At 39.6% G+C, this 23,342-nt stretch overlaps 4 protein-coding genes across 4 annotated transcripts in view; 2 read left to right on the top strand and 2 right to left on the bottom strand.

Moving 5' to 3' along the window:
* LOC137999513 (peptidyl-prolyl cis-trans isomerase D-like) overlaps positions 1-18,374 on the top strand; it is a 30,244-nt gene extending 11,870 nt beyond the window's left edge. Inside the window, exons 4-11 of the mRNA XM_068845291.1 lie at positions 9,131-9,322; positions 10,759-10,884; positions 11,644-11,750; positions 12,462-12,593; positions 13,532-13,589; positions 15,123-15,209; positions 16,592-16,634; positions 17,887-18,374. Coding sequence (XP_068701392.1) covers positions 9,131-9,322; positions 10,759-10,884; positions 11,644-11,750; positions 12,462-12,593; positions 13,532-13,589; positions 15,123-15,209; positions 16,592-16,634; positions 17,887-17,975 — 834 coding nt within the window. The 3' untranslated portion in view covers positions 17,976-18,374. The remainder of the gene's footprint in view (positions 1-9,130; positions 9,323-10,758; positions 10,885-11,643; positions 11,751-12,461; positions 12,594-13,531; positions 13,590-15,122; positions 15,210-16,591; positions 16,635-17,886) is intronic.
* On the top strand, positions 1,637-4,337 carry LOC137999332 (uncharacterized). The gene is made up of 2 exons (XM_068845160.1): positions 1,637-1,969; positions 2,258-4,337. Exons 1-2 carry the CDS (start codon positions 1,637-1,639, stop codon positions 4,187-4,189), a joined length of 2,265 nt encoding a protein of 754 aa, XP_068701261.1. The 3' UTR covers positions 4,190-4,337.
* On the bottom strand, positions 4,418-5,900 carry LOC137999516 (P2X purinoceptor 7-like). Its single transcript, XM_068845296.1, has 3 exons — positions 5,570-5,900; positions 4,821-4,947; positions 4,418-4,727 (listed from the first exon to the last, which is right to left on the bottom strand). The coding sequence occupies exons 1-3, from the start codon at positions 5,796-5,798 to the stop codon at positions 4,559-4,561; spliced, it is 525 nt and encodes a 174-aa protein (XP_068701397.1). The 5' UTR covers positions 5,799-5,900; the 3' UTR covers positions 4,418-4,558.
* A 3,116-nt stretch (positions 18,375-21,490) lies between the features above and the next one.
* Positions 21,491-23,310, bottom strand: LOC137999510 (mitochondrial ribonuclease P catalytic subunit-like). Its single transcript, XM_068845289.1, has one exon. It carries the CDS (start codon positions 23,259-23,261, stop codon positions 21,639-21,641), a length of 1,623 nt encoding a protein of 540 aa, XP_068701390.1. The 5' UTR covers positions 23,262-23,310; the 3' UTR covers positions 21,491-21,638.
* Positions 23,311-23,342: the final 32 nt, after the last annotated feature.

Below are 23,342 nucleotides of genomic sequence, written 5' to 3'. Positions count from 1 at the left end.
CCAGTCAAACTAAAAGTCTGGTGTCGTGTCAAGGTCCCATAGGTCAAGCAAATGAGGAACGCCAACCCCTCCTCCTTCTCAACAAAATGCTCATTGTCCTGGCCTTCTAAATACAACTTCTGACAATAGGGACAGGTCCATTGGTCACTGCTGCTTCACCATGTGAAGAGGCATCCTACCTGGATGGGTTGACTTCAACAAGCAAACTCCAACAAGAGGTCAGGTCGGATCTCACGTCCCAACACACCCGTAGGCAACCCCTGGGTTACCTTCTCCACCAGAGTTAACCTGACCTATTGGAGTTCACTCTCGGTGGTCTCTCCTTTGGGCCACCTATCCTCCTGGCTTATCAGACAAGGTCAATCTGCATCATCATCAGCGTCCACAAACTGGCCAGTAAACCAAATCTGAGGGGCCCACCGGCTCCCAGCCAAGATCATCTGATCTGCTCAGACCAAATAGGGATCAAACTCTTGTCAGAGGGTGGCATGCCTGATGACATCTCGTCGGGTTGGCAGTGGCTGCCAAGCATGGCAGGCTCCTTGTCCACGTAATGGAATGGGCCAGGCTCAGGCATTTCCTTCTCAGCATCAACAGCCAAGGTTGGCGTCCACCTGGTAACCTCTCAGTTGGACAAGGTAGTGGCAAGTCCACAAAGGGACGGACTGGATGTCTCTGGTGACGGCACTGGTGGTCCACCAGGTCTTGGGGAATTTCACATTGTCTGGAACACTTCAGCAAGGTTCATGGTAATTGGGTTTGCTTCCTCTCAGTCTTTCTTAAAGGAGAACTGAAGCCAAAAATCAAGTAGCTTTTTGTCACGTCATTTCAACAACTATGCATTGTTAAACAATTTGTCATACTTTTTTCCTTCTCAAACTAAATGTAGCACGCATAAAATCAAGCTTTTCAGGCGATAGTTGGCTCAAAATTCGGCCATGGTACGGAGGCGCAGAACTCCCGTGCCAGCGGTTCTTTTATAACTTTGTGACGTATGATATGGGGAAGAAGTGAAGTGCCGTGTAGTGCGAGGACCCAGTATGAGTTGACATTGTGCGTCTTTCTGAGCACGGGTTAGCTAGAGTTTTGGAAAATTGAAGGAGAATACGAGCAAGCTGTTTTTGTTACCCAGAGTGCTACCTTGTTAAGTTCTCTGAAATCGCCGTAGACATCTCTGCCTTCTCTAAAACTGCGGTAAGCGCAACGCGAGTCGCCAATCGCTCGTCAATGTAAACATTTCTTGTACTTTAGTTGTAGCAGTGGTTTTTCCACTTCGAAGACACTTTTTTGACGGACATCATGTGTAAACTTCGGCAAGCGATCATGGTCGTACAGTGCATCTACTCTTAAGGTGATGTTTTCTGTGATGGAATGGGTGTAAACTTATTCTTGTGGGTTATTCAATCGGATGTCACTTTTGACAAGATTCCGAAGAAAGATTAGTGTTGTAAGTAGCCATAATTGGCAATAAAATTGAAAATCTGCCATGGAATTTGGCTTATGACTTTATTTGTAGAAAACAATGTGGTCTTTTCCTACCAACCTCGTATAAATGCAGAATTCGAATCCTTTAGCCGTGCAATATCAATACTCTCTGGAAAGATACAGTTCAATATTTCAAGTGTTTGTTGATAAAATGGTTTACTGTGCGGCGTTCGATTGCAACAACGACTCAAGAAAGACAACTGGTATATCCTATCATTGCTTTCCAAAAGACCCATCTCTGAGAGAACAGTGGCTCGCGAAAATCTCGCGCGCTGACCTCATCGTTTCAAAGAGCACCAGGTTGTGTTCCGAACATTTCACACCTGACTGCTACGAGCGTGACCTCCAGGCAGAACTCCTTGGTTCGAAAAAGCGAGCATCTCTGAAAGCCGATGCTGTTCCATCGATATTCTCTCATCGACCCGCTCCGAAAAAGCCTCGCTTATCGTCCGAGAACCGTGCCCTTGAAAAAGCAAGACAAGAGGTGAGAGTTTGAAATGTAATAGAAAACGAGCTATCAAAAACCTAAACAAGCTTTCCTATTATCATACTAACTATCAAGACCATTTTACGTCCGAAGAGTTTATCCCTGTTGTACTCATACAGACATGCATACTCACATTGAAAATTGACTTTACAGACATAGCAATTCTCATGTATAAATATAATATACACACAGCATCGCTGTTAATAAGCTAAAATTAAGGTATTTTTATTCTAAACACTACAACTTTTAAATATATGTCTATAAATATATTGTTCTGGTTTGCAGTACATTGCATCTGTCACCAATTCAACTGCTCAAATTAATGAAGAAGCAAGTACTTCTCATCATCCCCCAGATTCTAGCAAAGTGAGTGAACAAGCAAGTACCTCTTCACTACACGATCAGTTCTTGAATTTTCACCCAGACACCATGCAAGTGGAATCACAATCAATTCAAGTCAATTTGCCATACAAGGGTGTTGATTTTGGATGCCAGGTTAATACACGTGGTGCCCAATTAATGATGAAATCAGCTGACACCCAGACCCCACTGGTTTGTAGTTCTCACACAGGCACTCAATTTGAGGAAAGTGACATTCCTGAAGAGAAAGGTACCATTGCTGAAGAAGCTGTTGGCACTCTCTCACCTGAAGTGTCTCCACAAAAGGATGGTACTTACCTCCCGTCAACATCTGGTGAAATGTCAGATGACTCCAACTTAGAATCAGACCATGAAGATGAAAAACCAAAAGTTTTAAACCCACAGGATGATACTAAGTTTATTGTCTTTAAGCAGGAATTGTTTAAGCTTTTCAAGCGATGCCCTGAGTGCGGTGCCCAAGTTATTCAGACAGACCAGTCTACACAAGGAACTCAATTATTTGTGACCCTCGTATGCATTAATAATCATACCTTTTCCTGGCAAAGCCAGCCCATGCTTGAACGAATGGCAGCTGGAAACTTACTGCTGTCATCCTCTATTTTGCTTAGTGGTTCTACTTACACTAGAGTAGCTTCTCTGGCAGACATCCTCAATTTGAAGTTTTTTAGTGAGAATACCTTTTATACTATTCAAAATAAATACCTATTTCCTGTAATTAATGAATTTTGGAAGAGGGAGCAAAATTCTATATTTTCTGGACTAGCAGGCCAAGATTTGTGGCTTTCAGGGGACGGGCGCTGTGACAGTCCTGGTCATAATGCAAAATATGGCACATATACGATGATTGATCAGCAAACTGACAAGATTGTTGACTTTCAGATTGTTCAAGTAACTGAAGTGAACAACAGCAATGCAATGGAAAGGGAGGGATTTAAACGCTGCATGGATAATATAAAAACAAAGGGGGGCAACATTAAGGTTATCGCCACTGATCGCCATGTTGGTATCAGAGCTGACCTAAAGAGAAATTACTCTGAGGTTGATCACCAATTTGATGTTTGGCACTTGTCCAAAAGTATAACTAAAAAACTTATGGAGAAAGCCAAAAAGAAGGACTGTAGTGACCTGTCTGCATGGATTAAGTCAATATCAAATCATCTTTGGTGGTGTGCAGAAACATGTGAGGGAGACAATGACTTGTTGCGGGAGAAGTGGTTATCCATAGTCCATCACACTGCTAACATCCACTCCTGGAATTCTGCAGACTTGTATCACCAATGTGCTCACCCACCTATCCCTCGAAATGTTGCTAGAACCAAGAGGTGGCTACGGCCTGGCTCCCCAGCTCATGAAGCACTCAATGAGGTTGTTTTTGATAAAACCCTTGTGAAAGACATCCAGCAGTTGACCTTGTGCTGTCATACAGGAAGTTTGGAAGTGTACCACAGTGTCCAAACCAAGTATGTCCCTAAACGTCAGCACTTCTCCTATGAGGGTATGGTCGCACGTACCCAGCTGTCTGCCCTAGACCACAATGCCAACACAGGAAGACAACATGCCACTGCATCAAAAGGTGCCAACCAAGGAGAACTCCAGTACAAGGTGGTCTTTCCAAAACATACCAAGGAGTGGGTGGCAAAACCAATTTTAGAAAAGACAAACAGAGATCACCTCAGGCCAATGTTAAATGCTATTATTGCCAGAAAAAATCAGAAACCGCACGAAAGGAGTGCACCGCCTGCAGCCCCGCACATCCCCCGAAATATTGCTAGCAAACCTAGGCCTGCTAAAGACGAAGTCATCACAAAGCATACATCAAGATTTGGAAACACTTAAATTACTCACACATACAGGAGTGGTTGAAAAAGTCTATGTTCATTAGAAATCGTTTTTTGTCTGGTGTATTGTTGAAAAAGTCTAACAAGAAAAAATACCTTAACACCATTTCATATGGTAAAAGCAAAAGGGAGAAAATGAAAATATAACTGTACCACATAACTTGTATTTTAGCAAAGTTTTAAGACGTATCACGATCAATTAATTATTTCCTGTTGAAGACAATAATTTTGCAAATGACAGGTATGATTGCGAGCACAATAGTTCATGTGATGTATGAATTATTTTGTGAAACAATGATATATATATTAATAGAATAATTAATTAATAACGACAAAGGAATAAATAATTTTTAATGTTCAGAGCGAGTCATAATTCCAGATCTGCCTCTCTAAATCCTGTGTATGCATCGCTTTCTTCAGGGAATTCTTTCCTTATTGTTTTGACGACGCATGCTGGAATGATCCTTCGTCTCTTTTTGCCAAGCACACCATGAACCCACCAGGTAAACTGCCTGTATGCTGCTAAGCGCCATGTTCTAAAATAAAATAATCACAAAAAGCGCTGGGTTAAATTCTTTAACAATGAAAACATTTTAATTAATTATTCTCAGAGTTAACAAGGAGCTTACTTGTTTCCTATAGGGTCTGGAATTGGATTAAGGCGAGCATGGTGAATGGCAACAAGTGCGGTCTGCAATACATCAGTGTCAAGGCACACGATCCTAAATTTGCTGTGATTTGTAATACATGTGACACCTATCAGTAGAACAACAGTATAATATTGAATAAGCTCTCTAACATGTGGGCCTGCCTTATTGATCGATCGTCAAAGTCATAGCCTTTAAACACACAAGCACTCGCGAGCAAGAGTTCATAAATGGCTGCCTCACTCAATTAAAAAATAGGCCAATTGGCTATTCTTACGAGACCCGTACACCGACCAATATTTGCTATTTACACGGGAGTCTTCTTTGAACGATTATGAACGAAACAACCTCTTCGTTATTGAAAGCTAGCCGTTGTAAAATGGGTGCTGAGACTTAAATACTGTTTATCAATGCTATTTACAATTTAAAACTGGTACTTAGACTTAAAATACAAGAAACACAAGGCAGGTCATATGGCCAGTGACATCTAACGAAGGAGGTATTTCATGAAATTAAACAAGCATCGATGTCGTTGTTTGATAACTGAACTATATACAAAAGATCAATTAAAGACGAGGTAACACTTCCCGAGTGTTATTGACCCTGTAATAATCTGACTTCCGTATGAATAACAAATAGAATTCGGTGTACGGGTCCCGTACGAATAGGCAATTTCTAAAAAATGATAATAACTGTACTAGCCTTAAAGCATAAAAGTACCGAACACAAACCTGACTCGTCAAACTTTTGATTTAACTCCTCGAGCTCTTGGCAGCAATAGCATTCGTCGGCTGTCGGCATCGAAATGCACTCACCGCAAATGCACCATTTGGTGTTCCCGGTTCTCATGCTTGATGTGCACGCTTCTGGGGAATCCTCACCTTCATCATCATCGGATTGAATGGGTTCTTCCCCTGGGGGATACGTTGGCTCGAACTGAAAAGGCTCCACTCCGCTCATAATAAAATAAGTACCTCGATGAACGCCACGAAATTACAAGCTTGGTATGTTTATTTCCATCCCTGATCGTCCCCATATCATACGTCACAACTCTGTATTAGAAACTGCTGACCCGTAATTGACGCCCACGGTTTCAGCGGCCAAAACGGGCGAAAATGGCAACTTCAAACTCGTATTTCTCTTAAGTAAAAAGCAATTGGTACAAATAATGTAGCGAATCTTGTTTTTTACTACGTAGTCTTTCATATGACATTAACTTGATTTTTGGCTTCAGTTCCCCTTTAAAGGCACAACTCTATCTTGTTTCCAGACCTCCTTTAGACTCATACCCCCCATCCCCCATTGGACCACATATTTTTTTTGGCAAGCCATGTAATGGCCACCACCATATCCACACCTCCAAATGCAAAACCAACATGGTCCAGACTCAAAGCCAGATCCGGCATCTCCCCAAACTACAAGAATTGTTTGCCCAGATGATGGCCAAAAAGTGAGCCCAGATGCTGGAAAAAATGAAGAAAAATAGAGGCAGAACACAAGTGCGTCATTTGCCTGTTCTACCCAGTGACAGAGCTGCCCAGCCTCAAGTTGTTGCCCAGACTGACCATCGTACACCACAGGCACCAGGTTAAGACCGGGGAGATGTTAAGTCTGAGCCTACCCATCCATATGTTTTGCTGTCAACAGCCAGCACACGCCATCTTCCTATTTCAATTCTTGCTCTTGCTGTACGGCAATGATAAGCATGGCTTCTGGAATTGTCCCTAATGTTGCCATCCACTGACCAGAAACTTGCAGAAAAAAGGGCCCAACTCCTCTCCAGACTCAACCCCATCCAGAACCTCGACAAGGGCATGACCAGGGAGACACTGAGCCTCACCATACCATCCTGGATGTTTTGCTGTGTCCAACAAGTCCACCCTGTCTAGGTACCAGGTTCCTGTTTGTAAATAATTATGTGACGAGGTTCTGTACTTAACCTGCGATCAGACGTACTTTCTTTCAGACAGGCGTGAAAAGGTATGCCTGATACAATTTCTGCCCACCTGTCAAGACTGATGTTTTCTTGTGTCATGCTTTAAATGTGAGCCAATCAGATTTCACCAGAAATTACCTGCACGTTGCAATTCAGGGAAAACAACGGAAACAAAATAGAGCTCTAGCTAGAATGTCTGTGAAGTCAGACTTTATCCATACAATCAAAGCTATTTCTCCAAACCCCGCTTGTCAGTTGGTGTGGTTTCTCTTTTCAAATCATCAAGGAACAAAGAATTATGTCACTGAACCCTTGTTCAGCGCTTTCGTAAACAATGTCAATTTTCTCTGTCAAGCTCGGCTGATTCCCCGATTGAGGCACCATTAAGCTCTATTCAGCTCTTCTTGGATTCACGACTTGTTGCTTCCGAGTATATTCCAAAGGACTTACCACAAGTACAAACGTTTTCGATTTGGTGGAAGAGGAACAATGCATTTTTTTCTATAATGTTCGGGATCTACTATAAAATTAATGTAAATATTGCTAAATCCCATAGGAAGTACAACTATAATGTCTTCTTCTAGACAAACCATTCTTCGGCTGTATTCTCTCTGCTCTTCCTTTAAAGATTCTGAAGGAAAGCTGAAGCAACAGCAGCTGTAAACAGAGCCTAAGCATCACTCCTGTTAAAATTCTTCTCGGCGGCCATAATAACCAAATTTACCAGAAGTATGATTTGCAATTCTGTAAGCAATCAGAGCGATGCTCCAAAAGCTCTATTGTTTTTTAGCCAATCAGAGTAAAGTCCAAATTCTGGACTACAGGCAGACTATTTGTCAAGAAATTGTATCAAGAGTACCTTTTCTGACGATGTCTAAAGAAAAGTACTCCTGATCGCAGGTTATTCTGCACTAGGCCACCTCCTACGCTTCCACTTGTTCTTGTTTTTTCCTTGTTTCTCATTAACTCAAAGTGCCTATAACCCCACAAAATTTTTTTTGCCTAATTAAATCTTGTTATTGAGTTGGGAGAACTGCCACAAATATTTTTGAATTCGGTTGAAACCCGAATTTTTTATGAATTTTTAAAGTTGGCTTTGTCAAGAACACGACCGAGCATACGGGAGAATGGGACTAGTGACGTCATTCCAGGCCATTGCAAGCGTCGCTTCAGTGGCTCTCCAGTTGTTTCGATTGGTCTTTCGTCAAAAGAACTTTTAGTTGAGTCAACAAAATTTCGAATATTCAAACTTACTCATAATGTCCAGCGATGCTAGCTATGTCTCTAGCTCGGACTTGGAGGCCGCAGAAACGAAAGTCGAGTACGACTTAGAGGTTGAGGGTTCATCAAACTCAAGCGAACACGAAACCTCAGATGATGAACCAGGAGATGCCTATGCGAATGAGCCGATGGCAGACGAAGAATGGCTGGCTCAATATGAAGAAGAAAGAAAAACGGAGGAAGAACTTGAAAAGAAGCTTGAGCACACAGCCGAGTACTTCGTGGGCTCCCAATGAGCACGCTTAGATTTTACGAAATCTACCCACTTCTTTCATCGTTTTCGTTTCTCGGGTTCATCCGCCCCTTTAAAACGTATAGGATGGAGCGATATACCTTTTGTCTTACTTGGTTGGTTATTACAACCGAAAATAACGCATTTATCTGGCGTCGTCCTGCTTCTTGACTTTCAAAAGCCTTCAAGAGCGAAACGAACATAGTTCTTGCCAAGGAAGCGATCAATGGCCTGGAATGACGTTACGAATAACGTTATACCCAGACTCTTTTCAATGACTCTGTGGCTCGGTCGTGTTTTTAAAATGCACTATTTTTCAGATCTTTAAAAGATTTAATTAGACGAAAAAAATTTTTTGGGGTTATAGGCACTTTAAAAGTCATGATTTTTTCCAATTCATTTCCACTGTCTGCCGTCTTTTGCTTGTGAACAACCCATTCTCCACCAATTGCAACCCAGTGCATCTCAATATGATAAGGACCCTCATAGACCTTGGTCCCAACTGGCACCTTTTTTAATTCCCTCCCCACCATTCACAACTCTCCAAATTTTGAATCCACTAATCACAAGCCTGCACTCAAACGAGGCTAACAGCTTCATATGAGCCGACAGTACTACTCTAGATGTTATTTTTGCATCTAATTTGCAGTCTTTGGTGATAATACTGCTAAGATATTTAAAGCTCTCTACTTCTTTGATCATTTCCTGATCAATGCAGAACACAGCCTGTTGACCAATGCTCAAAGTTTTTGTTTTACCAGACAGTGTGAAACTGTAAGCCCATTTTGATCTCTATATTATTTATTTTATTTGCAACCAACAGTTTGTCATTATTATTTGCAGCATGACAAACCAGGATTGTTGTCCATGGCCAACTCTGGTCCAAACACAAATGGATCACAGTTCTTCATTACTTGTGTTCCAACTCCTCACTTGGATGGAAAACATGTGGTCTTTGGTAAAGTAATCAACGGAATGAGCGTTGTCAGAGAACTTGAAAATACACCTGTTGATGATGACTCGAAGCCACTGAAGGTTTGTCTGTTGTTGTTTCTTTGTTGAAGAGGAAAAAAAGATGTTCGCGAGGAACAAAAATGATAACATTATTATTGCCTTTAGGCGTTGAACATTGGAATTCCTGGCTTGTTCGGTATAAGCTTGCATGGTCTTTCTTCTTTGCTTCAGGATTTGTAAGAGGTGTAGATCCTAAAAGAAGTTTTACACCTTTGATTATCCTCTCATGCTGTTTCATCAACATCATACCCTTTTTTCCAAAATGGCCACCATTAAGATATGTTCTTCTGTTTTTATCCAAATTAGACCTTGATGCCTCAATCTGGGTGAAATATTCTTTTTAATTTTAAGCTTAAGAATGAGGCATCAAGGGCTAATATAAAAAAACACAAAAGAATATTAAATGGTGGCCATTTTGGAAAAAAGGTGTATATCTTTGTTTACCCTCAGATTTTAATAGCCTGTGTACAGACCGCCCCTCCCCTCAAAAAAAAAATCGGAGAGGGACAGTCTGTGATTTACCGTTAGTAATCGTGTTCCGGAATAATTTTGCATACATTATTAATTTTAGTAATCTACGCTGACCAAAATTTGCGTGGCTCATATTTCCTTTGGAGCTAAATTCTCAAAATGGTGGTCAATGGTAGATTTCAAACGTGCATCGAAGAGCGTCTCCGATAGTTTTAAGATACCTTGGCTTTATAGCATAGAAGCACTCTTTAAAGGAGAGGATGTATTTGCAAGTCTTCCAACCAGGTACGGCACTGATCTTCAAAACAGCACAGATCGTTGCCAATGAGCTGTTATTTTCCTCGGTGTGTACATTCTCAAATCTTCCATGGCATCACGCTTTGTAGATTGTACTTGAGAATGGCTAGGCTGGTTGGGATTACATTGACTGGTAAGGAATAGCGGGAGACGTTTTCGAGTGGACAATCTTTTGAATAGTGCTATATTCACCTCGTGAAGAGCGCTTTCGTTTCTTTTGCGCTGACAATTCCTACAAATGTACGTCGAATCGATTTCCACTTTACACTCCATAGATAGCAATTCCGCTCGTACTTTAAAAGAAAAACCTCTTTGACAATCAAAAAGATTTTTATTCGTATTTTGCACCGTGCTCGAAGTACACACGAACGAACTCATCGTAAAATCTCTCACGGTGGTTCTCACGGTGTTGTTGTGGAGAAATAAAAATAAAAGCCAATTAAAACTCGTTGTTTCAATGATGTAATGATCGATGGGTAATAACCAATCAAATCATTTTCCACACATTCCAGGAAAAATCACGTGGTATGGAACACGATTATCAATGGTAAATCACAGACCGTTCCTCTCCGATTTTTTGTTGAGGGAAGGGGCGGTCTGTACACCGGCTAAGATTTTAAGGACTGAATCTCAATTCGGATGCAAGATTTTATTGTTTTTCCTTTTAATATTTTTACTTCATGTTACAGCCTTGTGTCATTGACCAATGTGGTGAGTTGCAGCCAGGTGAAGATGATATTTTTTGTGGAATTGACGATGGAACAGGAGACATGCTCCCTGAATGGCCTTCAGAATCTGGGCTGGATTTCGACAATGTAAAGAAAACCTTTAAATTAGTTTGCAGTATTTAATTTGGTGGTACTGTAAAGAGTGTTGAGATGCATGAAAAAAGGGAGATGTTTCTGTGGTGTTGTTTTCCTGGACAAGAAAGTTAAAGAGGGGTATAATGGTGACATACTACTGGGGATAAGCCTCCAATACAGTAGTATACTATCTTGTCCAGAGGGAGTAGTTTCTTCAAACATGGGATAAGCTCTGGCTGTGTGAGCACCAGTGGACAATGTGTAACTAACATTTCTTTACTTTATTAGAAAGACTATTTGCTAGTACTCTGATCAATTTGCAATGAAAATGTAATGGCTATTAAAATCTGGAATACAATCATTATAATATTCAAAACCCTTTTACTGAAGCAACCAACCATTTTGGTTATGTAATTGTCCAAAAGAGAAATGTCTTGTACTTCTCCTACTGTACAAGACAAGACAATCTAAGGCCGACCGTAGTCAAAGGCTCCTTTTTCTTTTCCATAACTTACGGCAGGGATGGGTGCTATTCTTATCCCTTTCACATGCACTACTTTTTCCCAGTGATACTGGTACTCATTTTATCCATGACAAATAGATGAAAAGCTGAGTAAACTTTGGAGCGCATGAGCTCGGATTCGAACCCAGAGTGCTGAGATGCAGTCTGCTAGTGATATCCTCTACTGTAACACTACTCACACTCCACTACACTATGCTCACGTCTACTTACAATGGTAATAAATTAAAATTAATCATTCTTTCCTCAAGGCTGAAAAAGTACTAATTGAAACAGAGAAGCTAAAGAGTATTGGAAATGAACAGTTCAAGGCACAAAAGTATGAGCTTGCCAAAAAGAAATACACCAAAACCTTACGGTAAGATCAATAACATAAAGAAATGGTATATATATTTTTTTATTGGTGACTCTGGATACTCGGAAAAATCCAAGTGCTACTTTGCCGGAATCAAACCCACGACAGACGTAATTATTATCATCTCTTCATTTCATCTACTATACCAGGTTTAACAATTTCCATCTACGTCATTTCAATAAGGTCAATAAAAAATTTAATGTGCCAGTTTAGTTTAGAAGTTAACATTTTACCATTGGACAAAAGTTGGATTCTTTTGTTTCATTTTATCACTGTTAAACTCATCACAAACGGATGAGCTTGGGAAATGTTGCCTTAAAAGTCAGTGCGGTGCAAGCTGCAATGTGCGGAGAAGAGGTTTCCATGGCAACCCTGGAAGCAACCACCAGTACTTATTATCAGACCACTTACTTACCAAAGGGCCAGCATACTGAGGGAGGGAGTGGGGTGTATAAGAATCCGCAAGGATTCGCTTGAAAACGGTAGCAATAAAATGATCTGCAAAGATCAGCTGAATGAATGGCACATTAAAAGCGAGAAGTCACAAAGCACCTTTGAAAACCTCGAAGGCCACACCGCAGGTCACATGAGCAAAATTGATGGTTAAAGCCACTGGACCTGTTTGTTTGGCTTTAACTTTTCCTAAATGTTATTTAGCCACATGTAAAAGTTAATTTCTAAATGCATGTATGACATTGTATTTCCTCCTTGTAGATACCTTCAACACATAGAGTCAGATGATGATACTGAATCTAGTGATGGTGAGGATGAAAAATCAAAGGATGAGAAACCAGCTGGAAGTGAAGAAAAAATAAAAGCATTATCAATTAGTTGTTACTTAAACAGGTTATGTATTTTTCATGCTGTTAGTATAAGAGGATATCCTCTGAACAGGCTTCAAGACTGTGAGAAGTGTGCTGTCAAGCAGAGACTGTGGGAGGACCCTTCCCCAGGTTGACTGTTTTTATCTCAGTCTCGGAGCCTGTTCACAGGCTAATAAGAGGTTGACCATCCATTTTGTATAAACAGATCTTATTTTGTTGTGGGTCAATTTTTCAATAATCTGAAACATAAAAAAAAAAATCGAAATTGAACTGGTTTTAAAAATTATTTTGAAACAGGGAAAAAATTGAACTACAACATATTAACCCATTGACTGCCCAGGGTTCCCCATTGATGAGTAAAATACTAAGTATGGCCGGTTCAGGCCGGATTGGGACTCAAAGGGTGAATGCACAAAACGAATACTGAAAGTGTACAGCCATTTAACTTGATGCAAATACAGTAACTGCAATAGCAGCAGTGGTCTTTAAAGATCAAATGCAAAGGGTTTTGGTAGTTCCCTCCCTCAACCTAGTTGAGTTTGCCCCTGTGTGACATAATGCTTACCTAGAGGAAAAGGTCTCAAGATTAACATTGCCTGAATTCCATTAACCCATTGACTCCCAGGGGTTCCCCGTTGACAAGTAAAATCGTCTGGCGTTAGACAGACTAAAATACTAAGTCTGGCCGGCTTGGACATCAAAGGGTTAACCCATTCACCCCTTGAATGCCCTAGGATGCCCCCCAGTGATGAGTAACATCATCTGGTGTAAGACATTATAAAATCTATTGTGTCACTCTCAGGGGTCAATGGGTTATGTTACATCAAAATATGGTCCAAAAATTGGGCTATTCACAAACACATGAGTGCAAGTAGAATGAACAAAAAAATGTTTTAGCTATTTATAGGAAAAATGTTTCATACTGAAGTGCTGATTAATGACTAGAGCTCTACTTTGTAGGGCTGCATGCAAAGGAAAATTAGGAGACCATTCAGGAACAGTAGCAGATTGCAAAGAGGTAAAAGTTACTGATTCACACATTTGAATTGCTCCCTTTTTGTATTGTCATAAGGCACCATGACAAGGCTCTCTACGTGGCCGAGACACAGATTTCTGCCAGTGATACTGAGCAAGATGAATTTGAAATTATTAAGACAAATTTAGTTGTGATTGATCATTGATACACGACCAAGGGAATAAAAGGATTACTCCAAATATCAACCTGCGTGTACATTCTGCTTAGGGGTAACTCTGAAGTGAAACGGTTACCATAGTTATGGTAAAGATGGAGCCATCCCAGTCAGTGAAGATCCTACTCCACTTGGTTTTTACCATCTATTACAAGTTGAAATACAGTGTATGCCAGATTAAGATGATTGTTGTCTTTGTGATACATAAGAGGGAAAGGAAAAAATCTATCAACCTTTTATTGCCCCTTTTTGGACTTCCTCTCTGTGTGGCATTTTTGCAACAACAAGTCAAGAAAAGAGCCAGCCATCTGCTTTTGTGTTTAAGGCATTAAGCTCTGTGCTTACCTTTTTTTTTTTCATGGACGTGTGATGTCCAAGTGTCTCACTAAGAGGAAAAAATCATGACAATTGCTTCCTGTATTTCAAGTGATGAATCATGCAGTTGCCTACAGTGTAGGCCATGGCTTGTGATCTTAGCATTGTTGAACTCCATGTACAACATACACTGTAGAACACATTTCCTACAGCATTGAGACGCAAGGCTTCAATCAGTAAAAGAGATGATGTCTCATGGGTGTAAATTTGTATATCTTATTAGATGTTTTGGTGTGTAGTATCGCTGAGTATTTTTTGTGTTGTATTTTGACGAGCCTGATAGGGTGAGTTAAAATACAAACAACAAACTTTCAACTTTTTTGCCCTACATTTACATTACATCTGGCGTTAGACAGACTGAAATCCTATAAGTGTCAATTTGCATTTATGGCAGTGAAAGGGCTTATGGGGTTAACCCTTTCACTGCCGAGGGCTTCCCCATTGACGAGTAAGATCGTCTGGCATTAGACAGAGTATTTTATTGCAGTGAAAGGGTTAATTAATAAGCGAGTCAGTAATAAGCAACCAAGTATTTGTGACACATTTGTATGTGACAAGTGTGGGGCAAACATCAGCACCTCTGTACAAATAACTAACTGTTTAAATGTCGTGGAATATTTGTACTCATTTCGTGCATTTTCTTTGTAATAACTATTACAGATGGATAATAAATGTTATTATAAATTGTTATGGTTATTTCTCACAAACTCTGAGTATCTTTTTGATGAGGATGAGGGCTTCTCAGAAAAAACTTAGTCCTCTTAGCTGGAGAACTTGTATATACTTGTACCATAGTAACCATATGTAGTGTACATGTAGATCTTTTTGATTACAAGTTTAGATGCTTTACCACTGAGTTGCAGGAGTCCAACTTTGAGATACCATCCTGGACAATTGAGAAATGTCCAGGTGTTTTTTTTTATTCTGCTAACATGGTGATTCCAGAATAACAAGGTGTAATGATTGTTTGAATCATTTTTTTCCAGGTTCTGGACTTGGATGCAAACAATGTGAAAGCTCTTTTTAGAAGAGGACAGGCTAATACCAATATGAAGGACTTTCAACAAGCAATGGTATGCCGACAACTTGTCTCCCTTACACTGTGTTCAGAGTCAACATGCAATGCTCTTCCCCCAAAACACAATGACACTAAAATGGCTGCTGTTAAAGGGGCTAGGTCACATGATTATTTTAGGGTGTTTAGGGAAAATATAGTTTATCACAAGTTTAAAACTTGAAAATGGTAATGTGAAATTCCTTTACTAATAAAATTATCATCACATCACAAACAAGATGATTCTGAGCACAAACAACCTTTATCCAGGCGATTTGCCATAAACTTGAAAAACATTTGCAATTGGTTTTAAATTAATCTTGTCCATCCATGCTTCTCTTTCCTTTTCCTGTATTTCTTTTATGCTGTTCAACAGTTTTAAGTGTTTATTGCAATGTTTCATTCTACCTTGTTGGGCATTTTGGGTTTTTTATGAAATTACATCATTTTGCGTGACATAGCCCCTTTAACCATTGTAACACTGTAACACGGTTGTAAAGCACTTTGACAAAGTTATGACACAGTTATAATAAATTACTGTTATTTGTCATCGGTAGAAGAGAGTTTAAAAAAATGTCAGTTTTTAATAACTCTGTAGCATCTCTATGGAGATAACTTGAACAGACAGAAAGAATTCCGGATGGTCTGATACTGTTGAAAAAGTTAGCCTGGGAGCAAGCTCTCGGTTGGGGTCTCGCACAAGATTTTTGGGCGCAAGCGGTATTCGCTTCAAGACCCCAACGGAGAGCTTGCTTGCAGGCTAGAGAAAAAGGCATCTTTAAAAGTTTCAGTGGAATAACAATCGGGCTTGTACATGTTCGTGACTAAAAGGCACAATACTTGACAGGAAAAGTGTTCTAGTTCCCTGCCAGCAGAGGTCTTTTTTCTTTGTGCGTTCGCTGGGCTGACCAGTACAGGAAAAAGAGACCTGTCATGGGTCGAAACTCACTTTGATCCAACCCCTGTCTGCAACGTTGGATGGCACTCTTCAAACCGCATACGCCATGATATGTTTGCTGACTGTGACTTCAGCCCGCTGTGTCCTGTGCATTCTTTTACAGTAATTTGGCTGCTGTTAAGCGAGCCCACACAACATAAAGGTATCACGCGAGGGTTTGGTCTCTAAAAGTAACTGCCGTGCATGCTCAACACAGTGAGTTTCGACCCATGGCAGAGTTCCCTTTTCCCGTACTTGTCAGCTCAGGGAACGTAAAAGAAAAGAAACCTCTGCTAGCATTGAAGTGTTCTATTCAATTGTAGATATAGATAGACTGATAACTCATTAACTCTGCAAGGAGAGATATGGTAGTTGTAGGTTAAAGGTCACAAGATCCTAAAATGCTTATAATTGTTACATTTTCTGAAAGTTGTACATTGTCTTTATTATTGATTTATCCACAGAGTGATCTTCAAGCAGCTTCAAAGTTGGCACCAAATGACAAAAGTAAGCTTGATGTTCTGCCAGCAACAATAAAACAGAAACATGAGTACTAAACTTACACTCTACAGGCATGTTTTGGTTTCACAAGAAGTTGGGTAATTGTGAAGAAGAGCTCCCCAAAAAACCTGTCGGCCGACTGTCGGTCAACTGTCGGCCGACAGTCGGCCGACTGTTGCCCAACTGTCGGCCAACTGTTGGCCGACTGTTGGCCGACAGTTGGGCAACAGTCGGCCGACTGTCGGCCGACTGTTGCCCAACTGTCGGTCGACAGTTTGTGTTATGTTTGAGGCCAAAGTGTTGGCCGACTGTCGGCCAACAGTCGGCCGACAGTCGGTTACCTGTTGGCAATCTGTCGGTAACGTGTCGGTAACCTGTCGGCGGGACAAACTAATATGATCGTAAGCATTTACTTGTCTATTGCTTCTAAACTACGCGAAAAGAGCTAAAGGCAGTTCATAACGATACCTTGAGCAGCACTTATACTACTAATATGGCTTTTGTCCACTGTTTTAGCGTTGGCTAGCGATACTTGCCCACATTGTAAACATCATTCATACATACATGACATACCATAAGAGGCCGCGTTGCATTGTAGGGCGATTTGAAGGAAAGTGTTTGTCTCCTCTACTAACTATGTATTGATACGTAGCTTATGGTTTTCAGAGTTTTTAGCAGAGTTTTCGATTAAATTATCTTCCAATGCGATACTTAGATTGTCTGGTGTGTTGTAAATTACGCAAGTGATATATCCTATACGCATCTGATAACAACCGATAACAGTTGATCGGTAAGTAGGTGAAGTCTGTCGAGTCATACATCACCATTACGGAATGTCACGTTAACTGCTCGTTTTTGCCACAATTTTTCTCTTTTCTTAACCGATCGGTAACCTGTTGGTTAGCTGTCGGTAGACTGTCGGTAAGCTGTCGGTCAACTGTCGGCCGACAGTTGACCGACAGTCGGCCGACAGGATTTTTGGGGAGCTCTTCTTCACAATTACCAGAAGTTGAGCAGGGAACAAAATCTTAATAACATCTGGCATGCCGGTTAGAGCTACAGACCCAAATGTTTAAGGGTCCAAATGCACAGGCACCCATCATTTTCTCAATACTGTGAACTTTCTTGGCTTAGAATGTCTAAAAATTAATACACATCGTAGTTGACAAGGAAGTTGATGGTCACTTTTTGTGATTTAGGATTGTTCTGTGAAGTACTTGTATGTATCTCACTTGTGTTCTTTACTTTCTTTTCGCAGGTATAAGAAATGAGATTGCAAGACTAAAAAAGTTAATGGAAGAAAAACGCAGCAAGGACAAACAAGTTTATTCAAAGCTGTTTTCATGACAAAACCTTTCTAGTATTGCATTATTCTTGGGGCCAATAAGTTGAGTGGGAGCAGTAATCATTAAAAACTTTCGACAATTTATACATTGGTGATAAAATTTCATACCTGTTATTTCAACAAGACCAAGACTTATCTGTAACTGGCTTCTTTAACAACACTTCACACAAGTATAGTATATCAAAGCACTTGAATCTTTTACCTACTTTTAATCAATAATTGTTGGATCACATTTAATTTACTAATTTGTTTTCACAAGATTTCATGGATGCATTTGTGTGACCTTTCAGCCATTAATTAAACTGATCCACAATGCAGATCATTTTTATACAAAGATAAAAATAAAATAATGCACTTTACAAAACGTTAATAAATAGAAATGTTGTTCACGGTTCATCATTGTTCAATTTCCCGATAATTTTGTGAAATACAACCCCCCTAGGAAGGAACTGTTCTGTTGTGTAATGTTTTTAGCAGTTTGTCTCACAAAGCTACAATGAGTGACAAAAGTGTTGAGACACTTGGCAGTAAAATTCGATTTTCTGCATCTTGGATACATTCCCCCCCCCCCCCCCCCCCTTCCCCCAAAACAATGTCTATTTCTTCAACTGCACAGACCACAGCGCCTACACAACATTGAATTGCGGGGGCGGGGGTATCAGAGAATTAACGCTAGATGCAAATAAAATAGAACAAATGCTTAAATATCGAAAAGCGTCTTTTCCTAAGAGTGTCTCAACTACTTTTGTCGCTCATTTTCTGGAGGCTATTTAAGCAAATTGTGGTGATTTCCTTTATATATCCAAGCTCTAGCAAGTTTATTTTTACAAAAGCGACTAAATGCGTGGTTAACAGTGATTCCTGACTAAAGAAAAACTGACAAGTGTTTTTTTTCTCACCGAAATTCCGATACAAAGACGAAACCTGGTGTATCCCGTTAATAAATGGATCCATATTTAGCCCTCAAGGTGGTGTTTATTGCCACTTTTTCACTTTTAAAATGTCCAAAGAGTGTCTACCTTACTTTCATTCAATGCAATTCTCACTATGCCATCATGGCTACAAGTGTTTCTCTATTCAGTTGTCATAATTATTTTGACCTCAATACAATACTTTGCCATTACAAATGACCTCATAATGACATCACAGCAATATGTACATATCATTTTGATAACGGCATTGTATTGAGCAAATCAAATTTTATATCAACCAATGGCTTTAGTGCTTTTTACACTTTTACTGGGCAAATTTCCAACGGTTTCCCATTGGTAAACCATTCATATCGAAAAGTTAATTAATTTATTCTATCTTTTAACGCTTTACTATTGATAAAACATTGAGAAGTCATGACATGAAGTTCAAAAGCGTGATGAAACAAGTGATCTTATGTAATTTTGTACGCTGAACAGAATGCTGTTAACGGAATGCTTCTAACACGCAAGTGTGATGTAAAAATGATGTCATTACACACGGTCATCTGTCGCTAAACCAATAAAAATGTGCCTTCTCAGCCCAAAAGTTACTTTTATGACAGTGTCTCATTTTAATTCCTATTGTACAATTATTTTATGCAGATAAATGTAGTTTCACGAGTAACCACGGGTAACCAAATGATGGTAAAATGGATACTATTAATATTGATTTAGTCAGTTTATGGTTACCTGTGGTTGACCATGGTTATTTCAACAATTACTTTATTATTTTCATTCCTTTTTTGGAGAGAAATACATGTAAGGTGGAGATGACCAACACCCTAAATTGGCGATGTCACGCAAGATTTCACTTCCAAAAAAAGGTGATAATTTCCTTAAATTTTTGTACTGATGAGTAAGCTTCCCATAATTTTCCCATGAGAAGAACCCAAATCCCGGAATAAAGCGATGGCAGGAATTTCAATTAAGTACTACACCGGTTATTGTAAAAGAAACAAGTTTACTGTTTCAGACAATGAGCATCAAAAGTGTTGAGACACTCGGCAGTAAAATCTGATTTTCTTCGTCTTTGATACATTTCTAATAACGGAGGTTTTGGACAAACAATTGAGAGTAAAAATATTGATAATAATTTTGAATGATGTTTCGATGATTCGTTCATTTTTAAATTCATAAAAACTAAAAGTCAGATTATTGTGAGTTCTTTAAAATACTAAGAATGTGTGAAAATCTCGTTGCATGTAATTAAAAACACTGCAATGTGGAACGTAGCGGGTAACAATTAGGTACAAAATAGTTTTGCTTTGATTGAGTCAGATTGAGTGTTCAGTTGAGGTTTCTTTTCTTGGATAAAAAGCATTTCGTAAACAAAGCATTCAAATTTCCCACGGCATTTCTTAAGAATGGTAAATTGTTCCTGAAGATCTTTGTTCTTCTGATTGTGGGTGTCTCGCAGGTGTTTTCCAATAGCAGAGTGCTTGTGTTCCTCAATGCGTTGGAAAAGGTGTTGGCAAGTATAGCCAACATGTTATCTGACTTTTAGTTTTTAGTTTTTACGAATTTGAAAATGATGAACGAATCATCGAAACGTCATTCAAAATAATTATCACTAATTTTTACTCCCAATTGGATACATTCCCCCCCCCCCCCCCCTTCCCCCAAAACATTGAATTGGGGGGCCGGGGGTATCAGAGAATTAACGCTAGATGCAAATAAAATAGGACAATGCTTAAGTGGTACTATGATCAAATTTTACCCCTTGATTTTTTGAGTGTATCACATAGAATTCCATGAAAGAACAAAAACGCCGTTTGCAGATATCTTCATTAGTTCCGGAGATATTTAAGTTTGAAAAATGGGTAAAATGTGCAAATGAGATGACTGATGACATCATGCACTCAACCTAATATTATATTGAGTATATAAATAGAGCTACCTTGGCCAATTTACAGCGCAGACCATTGAAACTTGGTAGTCTAATAGTTCTACAGGAAATACACATCTGCATCTTACTGCAGAAAATCAAACATTTCTGATACAAATTGGCTGAGATTTGGTTGAGTGTATGACGATCACTTGGCTAATTTGCATATTTTAAAAACTCGAATATCTCTGGAACGAAAAGAGATATTTGAAAAAAGTAAACAGCATTTTTCTTCACACGCAGACTACTTGTTTATGTTTCAAAATGGCTTAGATAGGAGAGATGCGATTTTCGTCGTAGTACCACTTTATATGTAAGTATCGAAGAGCGTCTTTTCCTAAGAGTGTCTCAACTACTTTTGTCGCTCATTGTAGTTTGAGATGACTTGCAAGAAACATTGCACACATGTTACAATTATTATTGATCAGTGGTTCCTGAATAAAATTAATATTGCTACCTTCACATCAGGCAAACTACAGACATTAGTGCCACACTGCCCAACAAAACAGAACGTTTGTTGAAATTGCCACAAGAAGGTCTCTGGAACTTGTCTTGTAACATTTTTTGGCCGTTTCAAAGTGTGTATGTTGGATGATAATTCATGTACATGTAACATGTCTTACAAAATGCCCTAAAAGCAAGGAAAGTTTGCGGAGTGTAAGCTTGCAGTGGTGTAGCAGTGAAATAAACAAAGTAACAACCAAAGTTAATTAAGCTACAAGACATGCATGTTTTTAGGGTGAAGGTGTGAGTTTCATTGTCCTCAAAGTTGAAAAGTTCTGAAAAGAGTATTATAGTCACTATCATGATCAGCATTCCTGAAATTTCATTGCTGTTCTTGTTGCACACCTCCATGTCCCATCTCTGACAGGAAAGTGCCAAGAATTCCCAGCACGCTGTACCACAGGATCGAAATTTTGCCTTGCAAACTTTAGTTTTCCATTGTCACTTGTCGTAAAAGAAACACAGTTAAGCCTTGTCCACCTCAAAAATACCCACCACAGGCTAACTGGCAATAACAGCCTATGATCTCTGAGCCTGTCATTGGTTACGATTTGAACATGTTGCATTCCACTGAAAGCTGCAGCATATAGAAGGTACAGATCATCATTGTTGAACTTGTTTGGATAAATGGAGCAAACTTTTTCTAGGTTTGCAATAAAGTCCTGTGCTTTTTTCCACACAAGTGCCTTTTGACGAATAATGAGCAGGACTTTTTTCTTTTGAGAAACAAAATACTTCGTAGTCTCTTCAAGTCTGTCTGTTGAGAACACCATGTTTTGTCTGTTGGCCATTGAACCATGAAGACCAACATTCAAGCCATCAATGATGACATCAAATGGCCCTTTTGCTTTAACAAAGTGCTTGAACTCCTCAAGCTCATTGCATGCCCTCTTATCCAGCCTTTTGCCACGTAGCAGAGACACATTTTCTTCAACACTGCATGACAATTTGATGATCTCACTTTCCAAACAAGATAAATCACTTGGAGAAATTCCAAAAGTCAGTTGATTGCCACAGTTTGAACACAATCCAATCACAGAAACCTTGCAACTTTTCCATGACCAATGGTAATACGGATCATGGCTCAACCAGGTGTTTATCACTTGAAGTAACTGACGTGGAACTTTAACTCCACAGTGTTGTAGATAATGAAAGACTTTGAGTGACATTCCACCATACAAATTGTAAGCATTTAAGCTTTTGCTTTCCGTCTCATTAATATCATCGGCTGTATTTTGATGACCATTCACAATGTCACACTCTAGGTTGGATTCTTCCATTTCTTGATAATATTTTCCAGGCACGAGTTGTGATATATTGTTTGGATTTAGCAGTGAGGCAATCATTTCCTTATCAACAGCCAAGGATCTGTCACCTTTGCTTGCATAACAGCGGCCTTGCAGTTTACATTTCTCATCAAAAAGGTGCAAGGCTGTTTTAATTTGGCCATTTTGAGCTAAACTTTTAATAAGATAGTCATAATGTCGCGTGTGATGGATCATGTTTTCATTTGTCATGCTATGCAACATTTGAATGGCCTCATCAAACTGTTGCCTATTGCAATAGGACTTTATCATTGTTGTTTTGGCTCCCTCTCCAATGTAACTGACATTTCTCTTCATATCTGCATACAATCTGTCAACTGCTTTGTGCTCACCGTGTAACATAAACATATGCAGTAATGAGGATGTCCCCTCCACTGTCCAGGAAACTAGTGATTCTTTTCTACTCTCTTCAAACAGTTTAAGAGCATCCGAGATGTTGCCTGCCTCTATGTGAGTTTTCAACTTTCTCTCAAAATTCGTTTCTTGGTCAGCCAGTTCGAGTACCTTAGATGAGATACTCCTCTCCACTGATTGGAATGCTTTAAATAGCATGCAAGTGTCATGAACTCTCGAAATCGGCGAAATAGTTATCATTTTCATCATGTTTATGAAGCTAACACGCTGAAATAAGTTCAGAGTTTCTAGCAGTTCTCAGTCCCTCCACTATGAACTACGGCAGAAAAG

This window comes from Montipora foliosa, chromosome 4 (genome assembly GCF_036669935.1).
Source record: "Montipora foliosa isolate CH-2021 chromosome 4, ASM3666993v2, whole genome shotgun sequence".
Taxonomy (NCBI): Eukaryota; Metazoa; Cnidaria; class Anthozoa; order Scleractinia; family Acroporidae; genus Montipora; species Montipora foliosa.
Note: the sequence above shows the minus strand (reverse complement) of the source record. Positions and strands in the feature narration are given on the sequence as shown.